Raw genomic sequence first — 18393 nt, forward strand, 5'->3', positions numbered from 1 at the left:
AATGTTGCTCTAGTTGGACATTATAAGATTCTAAAATTATTTTCATTATTAATTTAAAAAAAACATTTGTCTATAAAATGTATTTTCCCAGAGCACAGAGTAACATATTCACATTTGTTTTGTCTGACCAACAGTCCAAAACCCAAATATATTCAGTTAACTATCTAAAAGCAGCAAATCTTCACATTTGAGAAGAAGGAACTAGTCAATGTTTGTCAAAATGTCTTCAAAAAAGTTATTGAAATGTTTATTTGATTAACAAAATAATTGATCGAACACTTTCTGTCCATGGATCAAACAATGAATACACTATTGTTTTCTGCTCTTTTTACGTTTTAGATTGGGTTTAGACATGTATTTATGTGTAAACCTTTGATCGTGGCAGAGATTGTGACGTCCTTACTGCACCTGCTTGCTGCATGCTGAACAGTCACACTCATAAGGGCATCAAGGGCTAAATATTGGTAGGCACAGCTAGGACAGGAAGCTCCATGGCAACAATGGAGCGGCAGCGCTTTGCGTCCGGTGATGGCGGGGGTATCTTTCCTCCCTTTTGGACATTCCGTTCCCGCTGTGCTCAGAGCTCCCGTCTGCTCTCCGAAAAGAGTTTCCCAGGCTAATGTCCTCTTTTCAGAACCATGCAGGGCTTCCGTTGCCAGGGGACACGGCCAAGGAAGGAAGCATGCCATCAGTGGTCAATGTTTTGTCCTTCATGGATCCAGGGTCATTGCACACAAAAATTGGAGCTAAAATGACAAATTTGGAGGTAAAATGATACATTTGGAGGTAAAATTGCAAATCTGCAGGATTTTAATTAGATTACAAAGAGCCTATTAACATTCAAGTCTGCTATTAGTTGAGTTCTGAGAAAATTCTCTTTGTCACAGAGTGAGTTTCCTTTTTCTGACAAAGCATGGTGCTGTTGCCTTACAAAGCTGACCAACCTTTTTTTAAATCTTTTATTATGACACGGCCAGGGGTCCTTGTTCATTTTCTACACAGGACTTAAATGAGAAATTTGTCAATTTCTCCTAATTTATACCCAAGAAAGCAACATTTTAAACCATTCTTTTATGTGTCTTTGTATGATATACTACAGTCATGGTTAGAGCACACATCATGCATCTAAACTGCATCTGTATCTAAGTTGATCAGTTAATTTGGCAACTATTTGGATAACCGATAAATCATTTGAGTCGCTTTTATAGCTACAAGTGAGTAATTTATGCTATTCACTGTCTTATATCACTGTAAATCAAATATGTTTTTTGATTGATGCTTGGACAAAATATACATAACAATTAATTAAGGAAATAATCGACAGATCAATCGATAATGAAAACAACTAATAGGATGCAGGGTGGAACAACTGCCATCTACCTTTCCTACACAGGACAATCACAATTGTCTGGAAGCCCTCAGACATTTTGAAAAGAGCTATATGTGGAAATCCACTCAGAATGAGAACTGTGCAGTTCTTCACAAACCTGGGGTCCCACTCATTTTACATAGGGGCATGTAAACAAATTTAATGACAACATCTTTTCACAACCAAAGACAACTAAAATATTTCCATTATATTATTATACAGATTTTGTATGTTTGAGTTATACCCATATTATACTGATGGGGAATAGTGTGTCAGTAGTCATCAATTACAGCGACATCTTTAAAACTTTTTAACATAATATCTTAATGTATACAACCTTATTTTTGTAGTTTTTTAATTTAATTTAAACATTTTTTACATGATAATGCCCTATATTGATGAGCTTTTTTCATTACAGGTCATTTAGAAGTGACTTTCAGTGAACTAACTACAGGGACAGTCCCCCTGGACCAACTCAGGGGCACAATGGTGGCAGCCCCTGCTATTGAACTCACAACCATCAGGTGTTGTATTTGGAAGCCATTACCAACTAGACCACTAGGCCATCGCCAGCTTTGCGAAAAATGTACCTATTGGCGTATTCACAACAACTGATTAGAGTATGTGAATAATAGATGCAGCAATAGCATGAGAGGATTGTGCGTTGAGGTGGGTTTCCCTTTTACTCAGTCGTGGACTACAGCGTCAGCAGCAGCAGCAGTAGCAGCAGAAGCGTCGTAGTAAAATGCGGTGCTGCTGAGGAAAGAGGAGGCGATAGACAGAACAGAGAGAAAGAGAGAGAGAGAGAAAGAAAGACCATCCGGCAGAATATTTATTTCCCCAGAAAACAGAGGCGACCGGTCGTCCTCTCCTCCTCGGACATGTGGTGCACTCAGCAGCAGCAGTAGCAGCAGCAGTGGCGGCTGTGGCGGTGCTGGCGGCGACGGAGCGGCGTAGCTTACTACGTCTTTGGAGCTTCTTTTGTCTTTAATTTATTTTTCTTTTATGCTTCGGTAATGAGCTTGCTGGGGGCCTACAAGAAAAAGACCAGTTACGATGGCTATGAATCTTTGCAGTTGGTCGATAGCGGCGGAGATAGCTTCAGTGTCGGCAGAGGGAGTAGCAGCAGCAGCGGCAGCGCCACACTCGCAGGCTCCATAGCGGCCACCCTTGGATCGAAGGCAGGCCCGCTGAGAGAGGAGGACTGCAGCACCATGGACAGCTCAGGTAAGAGTCCTCACCGTCTAAGCCAACTTGGAGGGCGATTGTAAACTGACATGGAGAGGGCTTGAGTTAGTTATACGTGAACGTGGCCTGTAATTGTCCTGGTGTAGGGGTAGCAGTAGACAACACAATGGCTAACAGTAGTGAAAGTGTACACTGATGTTATGAATCTTGGACCCCCCCCCCTCTAGGGCACCTAGTGGCTCCCAGACCCCACTGAAATGGCTATATTGGGCTATTATAAACAGAACAGATTAAGCCATGTTTTAGTGCTGTTGGTTTTGTTAAAAATGTCTAAAATAGTCTGCAGTGTGTGTGTTCTTATATGATATGCTAACCAGTACTAAACAACTTCTTATAAGGTAAACAGTACCAATGCATTTGACATGCAGTTCAGACTAAGTTTAGGACTATGCTTTAGATGTGTAGAGTTAAAAAAGTGCATTGAATGAATGCTTATAACATTTGAGATGATATTCACACACATATATTAGCGTGCAATACTCTATTCTAGTGTCCATAGTGTATTACAATATGTAACATATGGAAGGATATGTATACAATGTCATTTCCAGCCACCTTTTAATGATATATATAAAACACACATTTCATAGCTTGTTTTTTTTATCATATGGTCTTTAAGTGTGAAATTGTACATCACTAACTGTAGTAATGTCAATATGAAATGATGGATTATAAACATAATGTATCCAATTAAAACTACAATCTGTTTATCATTAATCTGATGGCAAATCCCCGACACGCCTTATTGAATTCAGTCATAATAGCTCATTTATTTAGACATCTCATTCCTCATTGAGATCAATTCTGTCATCTGTAAAAGAGCCTCTTTAGAAGAATAGTGGTTTATGTTATTACTTCTTCTACTGCAAGCATTGCTGCTGCCACATCTGCAATAACTACTGCTATAAGTGTGACTGCTATTACTACTTAGTTAGTTTGTATTCAGTGTTGGGGAGTAATAGTTACATTATGTAATAATTACATTTAAAAATGAATGTAATTTTAATATGTTACAGTTACTGAGAAAAAACATGCAATTCAATATCAGCTAATAATCAAAAGTTTGGTGATACAAAGGGGCCACATCTGAATATATTCTCTTTGGTAAAAAGCATGTATATAGAATATAACGTTCATTCTATTGCAGTCCTGGAAATTCAACAATATTTTCCTTCTGAAATCAGAAAAAACCTCTAACATTACTGTACAGTGGGGAAAATGTCTTTAATATTGACATGCCCGATGTCAAACCTGAGGATCCATCTAGCTTCATCGCCCTGTTTAAAACATTTGTTTGAAACGTAATCAAAAATGTATTAAATTACATTACTTTCATAAAGTAATCTCCAAGCAATCTTGTTCGTTTGAATGTTTCATATGTTAATACCAAAATAATGAAATAATATTCCAAAAAGAATCACTACTACTGCAACTATTACTGCTAATATTACAACATAATAACAGTAATTAGGAATTAATAAGGAAGTCTGCTACTTTGGGTGTGTAAAGATTAGGCCTGTAGAGCCCCACTGCAGTGCTCTGTGCAGTCGGGCTCCAGCCTCCAGGGATGAACATTTGTGTGAAACAAAAGAAGCTGGATGAGGAGGGTCAACGAGGGAAGGGGATTGGGGTTGGGGATGGGGAAGGGTGGAGGAGGGGGCTCCAGTGTCAGATGTCTGTCTGGTCTGCCAAGCCTTACGGATGGTCTCTTTCATGTACGTGTGTGCGCCTGTCTCTGTCTGTGTGTGTCTATGTATCCATCTGTCCCATTCACACACAGCCTGATACTGAGGGGTAAAGGTTGGCACTCTAAGGGGGACACATTCATTGATCTCTCTGCTCTGTTGATGTCCCACTCTCTTTTACTGTGGCCGGGCTCTCTGCTGCTGCTGTATTACCTGATGGAGCTTGAATCAGACCCTCCCCCCTGGTGTATTAGCCATGTTTGTCACTGTGACTGGCTCAGCAGTCTACACACTCCCACATCCATCTGGGCACAGACAGAGAGGCACATAGTCCAGCTCACAGATTCACAAAGATATGCAGATAAATAGATACAACATACAGACAAAGCACGTGATATACTGGAGAGCAGACATTTGAAGAGAAAAGGTATTCATTCACACTGTACAGTAATAGATTTTTACAGTATCATCAGGATGGGAAACCACACAGGGAAGATATAAAAGAAAATGACACAACATAGTAGACTGAGTTGGACGTAAAAGGTGAACAAATTAACCGCTAAATTAGTCTTTTATATTGTTTAGAGATGATCAAATACAAGCCAGTTATTCAAAAAAGGTTTCAGATCTGTTGCTTTGGCAACAAGCGTGAAGAAAACAATGATTATTTTGTCAATATGACTGGATTCTTGCATATATAGCCCAATGCTAACAAGTTAGCAGGTAGCTATTTTATATTTCTGATTCTATTTATTGATGATATACATATAGAAGCAAGATGAAAACGAGGGGTCACAAAATGATTAATGCGAAAAGAAAAAGGAACATTTTAATTAAAATTTAGATTTTACTTTCTGACTTTCTTATTTCTTGTGAAATACTGGAAAGCATTACCTCTTTTGGTCTCTGATAGTTAATCTAATGAAACAATTAGGGATGCATCGTTTGCAAAATTATGGAAAAAAGCAGTTTCAAAGACATTCAACGCTTTACACTACCTTTGAGTGAGCGCAAATTCAATCATACACATTTATAAAATAACCTTTAATATAACCTACTCTTAAATGAAGAAAATTAGTCTTTTGAAAAGTAACTGATCCAAAAACGTTTTTAACCTGCTTTACAATGAGAAGAAATTGACAGTACTTACATAGCTTGACAAGATACTTCTCTTTTGTGAAACATAAATTAAATGTAGATGTATAGACATATACATATCACAAGCAGACTGTGTCAAAAGGCAAGCCACTAGTCCAGACTATATCAACTCCCTAAATGTCACCAGCATTGTGTCCCTGAGCAAGCCACTTAACCCCGAGTTGCTCCAGGGGGACTGTCCCTGTCGACAGTCGTTTTGGATAAGAGCGTCTACTAAAATGTAAAATGTAATATAATATGTATGTAATATAACACAATACAAGCGTAAGACTCAAGATAACTAATTTAAACAATTAGATATGGTTTTAAAATGAAACATGAAAAGTTGTGATCTTCGTTGCATTAGCAATAATAGTCCAGTCATCTTCTAACTAAGGTACTGAGCGCAACATCAATCTTCAGCATGATCTCCAGCACTGCTCATTTCTCAACAACATTACTTTACCTATTTTGTTTTGAACACGAGAGGTGTCTCCTGTCTCAGTGGCCTTGCTTATCATTTGATTGATGGTAGTAAAACCAGCCTGATTCATAAAGTGATGGATTCAAAGTGTTATTCAGCGATTAACATACCCTGACTGCAGTTTTTGGCCGGGCCTATAGGGGTTAAGGTGCAGATCATAAAGCGCAACATCTCAGATTTGAGTCCGTCTGGTAGCCTTTATTGCACGTCGCTCCCCATTTCTCCCCCACCACTTATATCCAGGAGAATCATAGATGCCATGGATAAGGCTAATTAAGTCCCCTGTTTTCAAAAATGATCATTTTTAGGTTGCACAATCTATTTAGAAGAAAATGCAAAAGGACAATCCAGACACATATGTAATTCTCCATAGTATAAAACTAGGCCAAGCATTTTCAAATCAATGTGAAGGTACAGAGGTAGTTAAGAACTTTAGACCATATTGTTGTTGTGTCAGGCTTGCTGTTCAACACAGTGGAATTATCCTCTGGTTAACCAGTATAGTAGATGATTCATCATACACTTTTCTGTCTCATCAGCAGCATCTATAATTAAGCAGATTAGAGTCCGGGATTGTCGCCGCATTCATTCGGGTACAGGACACAACAAGGCCCGGTGTAGTTGCAGCACTGAGATTAAGTGCAGTGTGTTTGCTTGTCAAGCTTTATTGTTGTGTGATGCATCCATGTGTCATACCAACCAAGCCGGATATTGAGGGAGGAATGTTTGTGCCTGAAGGAGGAGGGAGACATATTCAGACAGCCCACTGATCCCTCTGGTTCAAAACGAGAACAGTCTTTCTCTTTTCTTCTCCTGTCCCTCTACCTAGCTGTTTCTATTGGTCTGTGAAAGCGATAGGAGGCGGTTGAGGAGGGTGGAGGTGTGAGCTATTGGCTGGGTCCTGTTTTTTTTGTGAAACAGCTCTCTCTTTGAAGCACGCTTGTTCCTTCATCATAGCAGATGCCTCTTTACCTGTGCAAATATCTGAACATGATTGGCAGTTCCAGGTCGAGCTCATATAGCTTTTGATTTCATGGCGGAGCAGGATCCAGGTTTTCCTAATACATCCTGTCATGCTCACAGCCTGGGAAATTTGCATAGTAAGGAGGTTAAAAATAGGCAAAAACTTGAAATGACAGTGTTGCTGGAAGAATGCAAGGGGATCATTTCAGTTTGTATTCCTCAGTACAGACATGCTCAATATGGCTGCCATATTAAAGAAATAGCTCAACATTTCGGAAAATATGCTTACTCCCTTTCTCTCATGTACGTATAAAGCTACATATAGTAGCCGGTTATCTTAGCTTAGCATTAGGCTGGAAACAGGGGGAAACAGCTAGCCTAGCTCCTTTCAAAGGTAACAAAATCTGCCAAACAAACACGATCTTAACATGTTAATTAGTGTACTTTACAGGCGCTGGTAAGCGGATTTTGTTACTCTTGGGCAGAGCCATGCTAGCTGTTTGCTCCTGTCTTTGCAAAGCTAAGCTAACCAGCTGGTGGGTGTTGGTTCATATTAGAGTGTAGACATGAGAGTGATATTGATCTACTAATTTAACCATCTGCAAATGAAGGTTAAACGGTGATTGTATGGCATTAGCCCAGGATGCAATCAACACATTAAACGATTTAGAAGTTAAATTCAGTCAGCAGTATAGACAAAAGAAAACAAAGAACATGTTATTTTTACTGGGAAGCTCAGCCTTTGCTGTACCTTATCTTCCCTTTCTTTTTCTCTAACAAAGTGTTGACACTCTCTGCTCTACAGATAAATAAAGATGAAGTGTACACAGTGAAAAGTATATCTGTGCAACACAGTTTCACAGGATGTAAAAAAAAATGAGGCCTGCTGTCAGCTAGAGGTGTCAAGGTTTAAAGGCACGAATGTGATAAAGTCAGTGGTGTATTACTAACATTGAATTCTTTTTTGGTCCTTTTATATTTTGCTTCCATGCTCGTGTTTCCAAGCAAAAATCTCTGCCCAGTCTTTGTAGGTTTCAGCGAGTCTTCAGGTTTGTCCCAAGCAAATACAAAATTATATTTAGAAAAACACTATCAATAAGGTGAACATTTTTTGTTATTTACTTGTTCTCTTAGTGTCATACCTGTTATTGTACAGGAGTCATTTAAAGGTCCACCCCAGCGATCTAGCATTGCACTTTTATTAAGCTGGCGATATCTTGACTTTTAGCCTATAGTATGGGTTGTGTTCCAAAAACACACAATTCACAATAGCTCACGTTAGATCCTCCCTGTCTAGTACTGCACCACTGACATTATTATATATTTCAAACTCCACATCCTAAACTCATAACACAGGTTTGCTGTTTATCATTTGAAGTCTTCAGCCTAATCTCAGACCCTGATGACATATACATACTGTATATATATATATATATATACTGTATATATATATATATGTGTGTGTATTTGTTTTGAATTACTGTATTAAACCTTTCTTAATGAAGCCATTACTACACTTCAGTCACTCTGTTCAGTTAACAGTGGTAATCTTGTATGCCACAGGCAAAGTTCCATTTGAGTTTTGGAAATTTGTGAAGATCATATCCTGTATGAGTTTAAAACGCAGGAGCGTTACTCTTCAGAAAACAAAAGGGTTGAAAAGTTCAAGTCTGAGAATGAGATGGAGTGAACCAGAAAGAGAGAGGAACGGAGTTCATCAGACGTAGACAAGTAGTGAAAGAGTTTAAAGCAGTTACTGTTTATGATTAATCAGGAAACTCAGCGGCCAGCAGGTTTCCTCAGAGACAGTGTTTGCAATGTCTTTGTGAGTAAATGTGAAAGCCTGCTGTTAAAACTATCAAAAAGTGTGTCGCTCAATTGCACCACAACTGTTATCTATCTCAGAGGTGAAGATCTTGACAATTAGTGTGATAACATCAGCACTTTATGGAAGGAGGTAAATAAGTCCACACAGAATAAGGCACAGTGGCCCAACAGCATAAAGCACAAGTGGCTTGTATTTCTCTTAGGTTAGATTTTTAGTGACAATAACATCACTCACATTTCAGCCTGCTTCCAGCTAATGACACTAAACCTTCTCATCATAATGAACCATCTGCCTCACCTCGGCATGCTCAACTTTAACACAAACTCTTCTTAGTAAAGGCTGGATGGACATTTCTGGTACACTTACAACTTCTCTCTCAGCTGACTTGGACGGTTCAATTCTGTTTCATTCATTCATTAATGAAACAAGGCGGACCTTCCCTGCGTATCAATATCACAAAGTAAATGAAAGAAAGTTAACGTAGTTACTGTGGGGAACCTAATTAAAGCATGATACAGTCGGATCACGTATCATGCATCTGTCTAGGGTTCAGCACGTGAAATGTAACGCTGAACTATGAATCAAAAGGCTTTAGCTGTCCAGGGTTAATGTTACATAGATTATACTCTTTGAGTCTCTTTATCTGTTGGAATTAAAATATTCTAGTTTCACACAAACGGACACAGACTGCAGACTTCTTAATGAATTATGTTAGAAAATAACCAAACCCAACCTCCATCTGAGCAAACAGAGAACAGGAGAGAAAAGCTCAAATCACCAGAGGGGTGCTGACTAATATATGACACATGTTCCAACACTTACTTACTTTTACAGTTAAATTACACACACACACACACACACACACACACACACACACACACACACACACACACACACACACACACACACACAGCTCCAGATGGTATGCATTTATTTGTGTACACACTAATGTGCAGTGACTCATATTGCATGGCTCAGGAAGTAGATCCTCGGCTCCTCCATAGATTGTTGAAGTGTCCTTGAGCAAGACCTTGAACCCCTAACCTCCTTAACGCATCCTCTGCTATCAGTGTATGAATGTGTGTGAATGGGTGAATGTTGGCATGTGTTGTAAAGTAAATGGTAGGTAGACAAGAAAAGCGCTATATAAAAAAATGCAGTCCAAACATGCAATCCATGTTCAACACTGAAGTCAAATGAAAACCTTAAATCTCCAGTTTGTTATTGAAGGGTCACGTTTATTTAATTAGACATTATATAAATTCTTAAAAGACATCGTCTGCATAGAAAACAGCCATTATTCTTCAGTTGACAAAGTCAGATAGCAGGTTTTTATCCAACAGTCACATCTGTACATTGATATGGAAGGGTGCCTCTCTGTTGGCATCCTCACTGTGTATGTGTCTAAGTATTTTGTTTCCTTCTGGATTCTGATTGGCTAAAGGTCCTCTGTCCCCAGACATGGATGCCAATTATGGCGGAGGACTGTTGGATATGGTGAAGGGAGGAGCTGGCAAGTTCTTCAGCAACTTCAAGGACAACTTGAAGGACACGCTGAAAGATACCTCCACCAAGGTCATGCATCAGGTTGCCACGTAAGTTACCGTTGCATTCATCCACATGAACTGTACTAATGCACAGCACCCACTGTTAACTGCAGTTACTGTTGCCATACTTAGCTTTCATTTTGGTTTGAGTGACAGAGGTTTGGCCTAGGCACTTTGCATGTTACAGCGATCCTAATAACACTATGTGACCGAAGAAGTGTGTTGCTACATTTAAATCAGATATTTCCACAAACTGTGCCCGGTTCTTCAATAGCATCATCACGAACTCCAGACAGACTCTGCTTTTCTCTTCTTTGCTATGTAATTTGTTTGCTATATGCTCACTGCTCTTGCCTGCAAAAAGCTAGGGCAGTAAAACTTATCGTACGTCCAGCAATAACAAGACTCCTGCCATGTTTGTAGTTGTGATACTAGAAAACTAGGCAGAGTATGTACAAACATTTGATTTTAACACATCATGTCAACATACATTGTATTGTCTTTTATTTTTCATTCTCTGAATCCCTATCCCCTTCTTTCTTCAGATAAATAAAATCTGTTCTAAATTTTCTAAATGAATCATCACAGTCTTGGAGGACAAGCGACACAGTTTGAGGTGACTCAAGTGCTATCACCTGCAATTTGCTTGTCTGTATGGCACAGGCTGGAAGGTCTGACAGTGTCACATCTCTGCAACTTAATGATATTGGTTGGGCCCGGTTCATATCAAAGTCACTGTGCGTTGATAAGTGATATAAGGCCTCTTAACACTCTGTGATTGTGGGCTTTCCTGTTGACAATCGCGAGAGAAATGTTGTAAAATCTTTTATTATCAGCTGGAAAGGATGATTGCACCGTGAGACGCGTAGAAGGACAGTCAATTGGGAGCTTCGGTGACCCAACACAGCCTGCATCAAAATCCTGATATTGAGGACCCCAATCCCACAATGTGACAGCTGCTTCAATCAACATCTACAAACCAAATAATTAAAATACAGTGAGACGCTAGTGTAATGCTACTGCTGAAAAACACATTTACCCAAAAGTCACGTTGCATAATTGGCAACTGAGTCCACACTTCTTGTATCATTTATTTACGTTGTAGATTAGCAGGCATTCAATGCATCTTAAATGCTTGATACTTATATCGTATATTCTGACATTAAGCGTCATCTCGTACAGTGTTACATTAAATGAAACTGTGATATTGTTGTTATTTCACACTCCATATCTGCCTGTATTAAGAAACCTCATGTGAGAAGCGATATTATAGATTTTGGAACAGTTTATAACATCACACTGCACAGACCTGGTCATTCCCTACACTGGATAGTTACATCTCTTCACTCTTATTTTGAAAATCCCTAACAAGAGATCTAATGAACAATGAATTGAAACTTAGCTTAAATATAAGAATAGTTTAGATATATCAAATGTAGTGATTGCTAATTGAATGTTTTTTCTGTAAGTCTCCAACAGCTTTAGGAAAGAAACAGAGCAATGTGGATGGAGGGAGGGTTGGAAAAGCGGGAAGCAGCAGAGTCTGACACGGCTCGGTCGTCCCAGTGTGTTTGTGCACAGGCATCTGCACAAGGCAGCACAAAGGGGCCTCTGTATTGTCAGAAACACACACAGCTCCTCTCTCACTATTGACTCAGCAAGTTTGATCGCTGTGTCTCCCCTCCTCTGCTGCTCACATCTCGGCAAACTCCCACACTCCTGTCCTGTCGTCCCCCCGGTGTTTTTCGGCTGCCCGTCGCCTCTCATCTCGACTTCACCTTCCCTCCTCTCCTCTCCTCTCTGTGCCGTCTCCTCTCCTGGCTGAATTATTCATGGCGGTTCATTGTGCCAAACGGCCAGTGCACTGCTGATACAGAAGGATTCATTTCATTAGGGCCCTGTGTGTGGTTGTGTGTTTGTGTGTTTGTGTATTTGTATGTGTGAGTGGGTGGTTGGGATAATGGGGCGGTGGGAGGCAGGCTACCGTGGCAACCGGCTGAAAGCCTCAGAAGGGAAAGTTAGATGAGCAGAGGTACAGTACATTAATGTGCCAGTTTAGAGCGTTACACTTACATTTATTTAGAAATTGAAGGACAGAAAAGATGACTGTGACAACACAAGTGATTTCCCAAGGATGAGGAAGCACTCTATGGTTTATGGCCCGCATAAATAAATAAGCAGGGTGTGAACTGAGCCACAGGCTCACTATCTAGTAGATCTACAAAGTAGCTTCAAGCCTGATGGTAGGAATATATTGATATAGTATCATGATGTTCTGATCATTGTCCTGTCATTGCAGGTTTCCCTGTGTTGCTCCATGAAACAAGGTCAACAGTTAATTACGACATATGATAAAGAGTTGCAGGATCTAACGATGTATTCCTGAGAGTTCGGCAGCTCTCTTGCTCTCCCTGATTCGTGTCTCTCTCTCTCTTTCACTCTTGTTATCCATCCTCTCTCACTTATTTTCATTCTTGTTTCTCATTTGTCCCCATTTCATTAGCACTAAACTTGGCTCACATCTCTCTTTGTCAAATAAACATGTGTTGTATCAATGGGGTTGTTCGCAGGTGACCAACCCACAGAGAACTATCGACGCTGCCGTTCTACTCAGCTTCAGGGAACGATTTAGCGCCTTTCAGCTCATTGTTTTGGTTTTACAGTCGTCAACTTTAATGTTTTGGTTGACTATCTTTAAGTTAAGGTATTGTTTTTTAATGGCCTGATTTTTATTCTAGATATCTTCCGTTGTTTACCCCATTGGCAGACATTTCTCTAGATCACAGTGTTCTGCTTTTATATAGAAGGGGATTTGTTTTGCAGCTTGAAGGTTTTCTAGGTTAGTACACTTTCTGCCAGAGGTTGAGTATGTATATCTTAAACAACTTTACTGAGTGTTGACTAGAAATTCCCCAGAGCATGTTTGATACAAAGCAAAACCCCTGCAAGCTCAGTTGTTAACCATGCCCTCCTTTAACAGCCCAACTAGACTTCAATGGTTTCTCTTTGCTTCAGGTCTCAATTATATTCCAAGCAAAAGGCTGTAGCTGAATTATTTAAAGCAGCCTACTTGTTTGTTTACCTGGCTGAACAGAACTTTTGCATGGAAACCAATCTCTCAACAACGCTCAGCTGTGTTTCCCTCTGTCTGTCAGCAACACATGGCTCATCTGGTTTTGTGAAAGGCGCAGTGTCCTTGTGTCTGCACCCAGACACCCTCCGCCCTCCCCAACCAGACACATTTATCTGCCTCTCATTTTTTATTTTTCATTTGTCCGCATTTCATTAACACGAACACTCGGCTGACATCTCTCGTTTCTCTATAATTATTTCTCCACTCAGTTATTTTCCTCTGTTTTTCCAGTGGCCAAAATACATAAATCTCTTGCTAGATTATGATAATGTACTTTAACCTGTAAATGACAGAATTGTAATGAAATCAGGATCAACGAGAAAATAAATCTGGTGCATTATTTAGTCTTGGCAGCATTTTTAGTTCAAGTTAAATTAAGTCCCTGGCTCAGTGGCTTTCTGTTACCTTATACTGGTTGTCATTGTCTACTTTGAACTATCCATTATGATGCAACAATGTAAAATAACGGACATGCAAATGTATAATGTAACAATGTGGTTCAAAAAAAGACAAATAGAGAATCCTTTTGGAGAGAAGCATGGAGGAAATGTAGAAAACCCAAATCTAATATCCATCGGGATCTAGCCCACTTCCACTGGGTTTGTTTGAGTGTGTGTGTCAGTGCTTGTGTGTGTATAGTCATTAGAGAGCAGTTAGAGCACCTCTCATGTAATCAGGCCTAAAATGGATTTCGTGCGCCTGATGTTTACTTTCCAGTAGGAACCATAAACAACAGGCACTGTGGGGCTGGTGCTTGTGGGTATCTGAATGTGTGCGTGTGCGTGTGTGTGTTTGCTGTCATTCTTCTGCCCTCACTATGCGTGTAATAACACTTCTATGATGCAAGCTAAACACACTTACAATAAAGGTTAAGGACTGTAGGTGGACTGAAAGCAATTGTAAACCTGTTAAAACAGTATTGGACAACATATTGAAGTATAGTGATTACAAATTAGAAACATATGAGATACCATAAACAAGAGAGTTAGACCAAAGGGAGGCTTTTGTAATAATGTATTAATAACTAATAACAATAGTAGATTTTATAAAAGTATAGACTAACTGTCAAATTACTTGCATTATCCCTATTGCCAGTAAATGTCCACAACAGTAAAGATACAAAGAGTAAAACACATAACAGTTAGCCCAATATTAATTAAATGTTAACTGCTGCTTAAAATGTTGTGTTAGCAACACATTAGCCTCAGACTGTATAGTAGCTAGCTGGGTTAGCAGAAAGAAGAAAAATCCCCCTGTGTCAGCTTTGCCCTTCTTTTCAATGGTGTCCTTCCCGTCTGTTCATTCTCTGTACCACATCTTGCGGTACATTTTTATTGGCTGCAGCTCTAACCTCATGATGTCAGGGAGGCGGCTCATTTACATACTCCGTGGCTATTGGCCATGACCATTTAAACCTACCTGACACCTGCCCTGCTTCTCGAGCTATTTGAGGAGAGAAGCAGGTAGAACTGCAGATTTGTGGGCAATATAAAATGGTAGAAACTAATGCCGTTTTTTCAGTCCCTTAAAATATGTTTTTAACATTCTTCAAACATTCCTCTTTTTTCCCCAATGTAATAAACTAATTTGGCTCTAGAAAACTCACATTAAGGTTAAGAAAAGTAACATGTATACTGGCTTGAATAGGAGTATACAGTCTAGGTATTCACCTGTCATGTCACTCTGTGAAACCTACAGGCTGCATTTTCAAACTGGGATAAACACACAGAATTGGATGAAAATAGAAACCTGAACTGTGGTTCAATTACTTCATTATGTAGGGCTCACAGACAAAACAGCTCTGATGGATCTAACTCAGGTGTTTTTTCTGTTATATAAGCCGCTGTCTATGCCACACAACTAAATCTTTTTTTGGAGTTACCATAGCTTATATGATGCTGTAAGAAAAATCATAACATCCAAAAATTCATTTATGTGGCACACCACAGAAAATCCCAAGACACACTTAGTGTGCTCTCACTCCAAAGCAGACTGTTTAAGTAGCACTGGATTACATAACCAGGTCTAGGATTGCGTCAGGGCCATATGGCACTCCTCCATGGCCACACGGAGGTGATTGGCCCAGATCAGCCCTGCTTGGGGGATTTTCACAGTCGGCAACAAGTCAACTCAATCTGATGCACATTAGCCTGCTAATGGGTTTTGCATGATAATTGCAGTGCAGCGGGTGGTTGAGCTATGTGCCTCTGGTGGGTAAAAACATTTTTGTAAAAGACATTTCTTTGAGTCCATTTAAACAACTTCCACTCCGCACCTGCTTGTTTGACACCCGAGTGTTTCATAAGCACTATTTGCCATCACTTCCATGGCGCAGCAGTAGTTGTTACTTGTATGAGTGTGCACTGCAGCTGCTCGCAGAGTTCTGAAAAAACCCTCCATATGGAATAGCTAAATTTAGCAATGAAAGGCAATGGTGCTCAGTTGAAGAATTCACATATGGTATCCCTTTGATCCCGTCAGTTCAGCCTAGTGTGGTGAAGCTTCTGCTCTAAAGCCTGTTGAGTTGAATTACTTGGATTTACATGACATGCAGCCTGATGCTCTGACAGCCCGAGGCATAGAGGTGGATCAACCTTTGCATTGATTTCCTATTTTTAATGATGTATAACAATTTACCTGCAATACAACACAAAGGCACAAGGTTTTACAAATACTGTGTTGGAGTTTCAATGGACTGCTTCACATTCTTTCTGCTTGTAATATTGCTGAAGGTCATCATAGCTTTTGCTTGTAATTCTCTCTTTTCTCTGATTCAAGTGCATGGAAAAAATATTCAAAATGATCTTCAAAGGTGTTTTTTTGTTGTTGTTACAGGTACACTAAAGGAGAGCTGGACATTGCCTACATCACATCAAGGATCATCGGTAAACACATTTGGTTTTAGCAAATGGAATTTGTGTAAGCTGCGTATAGATGCACTCTAACATGGTCACCAAAAATAATGAATCAGTGTCCAAAACACTCAATTAAAAAGCTGCATTTTAAAGATCCTGAAAAGTTTAAATCTTAAGTAATTTTCTATAACATTTAAAACTAACCAATGACTAATTAAATAACAATAAATTTACTCTTTTTTTTTTATTTAACACTCAAACTCAGTGACCAAACAACCCAAAAAACTATCATTTGAATGAATTCAAACATTTCTAAATCCTGATAGGTGCATTGAAATACATGGCTGATGTCACAACCTGGCTCGAAGGAGGTGACAAGGAGGGAGACCACACAATCAGTAACTTTGGTCTATGGTTTAATTAAGTAAAGGATACACAAAGCACAAACAAATAATAATAGCAGTCAGCAGGCCAAAGGGAAGAGAGCGAGAAAATCTTGCAGGTCTGCTTTATAGCCTGAGCCCAGCATGCTCAGGTGTGCTGCATCACTGACGAGGTTTCAGCTCCACCAATCAACCTCCTGAAACACAGGTTAATCACACAGCCTGGGAAGGACAGGACAGGGCCACCTCTGAGGCCGTCACACTCCCCCCATAAGACAGGGATCCACCCTGGACCTTAAACAATGGGCATTACCTTATAAACAATGCAACAACTTTAACCACACAGATTATATTTTTAAAAATGCTTGGCCGAAACAACCCCCCCTACCAAACACAACTTTACACTCCTTCCTTTCCAGACTCGGCAACTCCAACCTCAGCAACCTTGGCTCCTAGGAGCAATTTAAGAGGAAGGGAAACAAAAGCTGCAGAGGACAATGTAGAACACATGTTAGTTAAGTAAAGGGTAGAGTTGCGAAGGGTTACTAAGGTGCACGGGACAAGGCATCTACCATAACATTATCCTTGCCCTTAATATGGCGGATGTCCAGGTTGTAAGTCTGCAAAAACAGAGCCCACTGCATGAGGCGGTTCTTCAAACGCTAAACACCGTAAAGCATCATCAATCGCTTAGACTGATTTGGTTTACCCGTTACTTGACATGTATGGCAAGTCTTAATATAAGCTGCCACATCACCATAGGCCAAAAGAAGTAACGCAAAATGTGACAGTACGTTTTCTTAACTCCCAAATGCCCTGTCTGATCATGAGAACATTTCAACACTTTATTTCGATACTTAGTTGGAACCACTATTTGGACCACCGAATCACCCACACAATCAAAACCCTGGGGCACCCACTTACGCACCAATACCTCACTCTGCAGGAAATAACCAAAGGCTGCACTTTTAGCGTCATTGCTAGGCCGCACCTGGTCAAACAGCTCACTGACGAGGTCTCAGCTCCACCAATCAATCTCCTGAAACGCAGGTTAAGAACACAGCCTGGGAAGGACAGGACAGGGCCACCTCTGAGGCTGTCACACTGAAAATAGTGTGTGCATGTAAGAGCCAAATTCACAGAGTGAGAAGCTACTAAGATAGCTTTCAGGGACTTTAAATGTACAATGTAAAAAACGTTATAAATGAGAAGGTAAAAGTGTGTTATACCTGCACAATATAAGGTATGCTATATAAGTGAATAAGGGTTGATGTATGATCCTAAGACTGTATTCACACACACACACACACACACACACACACACACACACACACACACACACACACACACACACACACACACACACACACACAAACACACAATAATGATAATAATAAGCTTTATTTGTATAGCACCTTTCATACAAGAATTGCAGCCCAAAATGCTTCACAGCAAAAACATAGTACAAGATTAGACAGAGCATTTAGCACATAGGCATGAACACACATTCAGATAAATATCCTCATTTCTAATTGTCACATTGCTTCCAGCTTCACATGCTCATGAGCATGAAGCAGCAGTGTGTCCTTTAGAGAACATAGTCAGCTGGACACTTGTCACCTGAGGGCTTCTATCCCATAATGCTTTGTGTGCGGCTGCTGATAGTCATGCGTGAATGTGGACCCACTCTCCACATTTAAAATTCCAAAAACCTTATTGCAGAATTATTGTAGAGCAGGATAAAAGATGAAGGACAATGTC

At 39.9% G+C, this 18393-nt stretch overlaps 1 protein-coding gene across 1 annotated transcript in view; it reads left to right on the forward strand.

The window, feature by feature from the left end:
* Positions 1 to 2121: 2121 nt before the first annotated feature.
* The window catches only part of dnajc6 (DnaJ (Hsp40) homolog, subfamily C, member 6), a 35839-nt gene continuing 19567 nt past the window's right edge, over positions 2122 to 18393 (forward strand). The window contains 3 exon segments of the mRNA XM_029429907.1: positions 2122 to 2596; positions 10159 to 10309; positions 16230 to 16279. Coding sequence (XP_029285767.1) covers positions 2386 to 2596; positions 10159 to 10309; positions 16230 to 16279 — 412 coding nt within the window. The 5' untranslated portion in view covers positions 2122 to 2385.

This window comes from Cottoperca gobio, chromosome 4 (assembly GCF_900634415.1).
Source record: "Cottoperca gobio chromosome 4, fCotGob3.1, whole genome shotgun sequence".
NCBI lineage: Eukaryota > Metazoa > Chordata > Actinopteri > Perciformes > Bovichtidae > Cottoperca > Cottoperca gobio.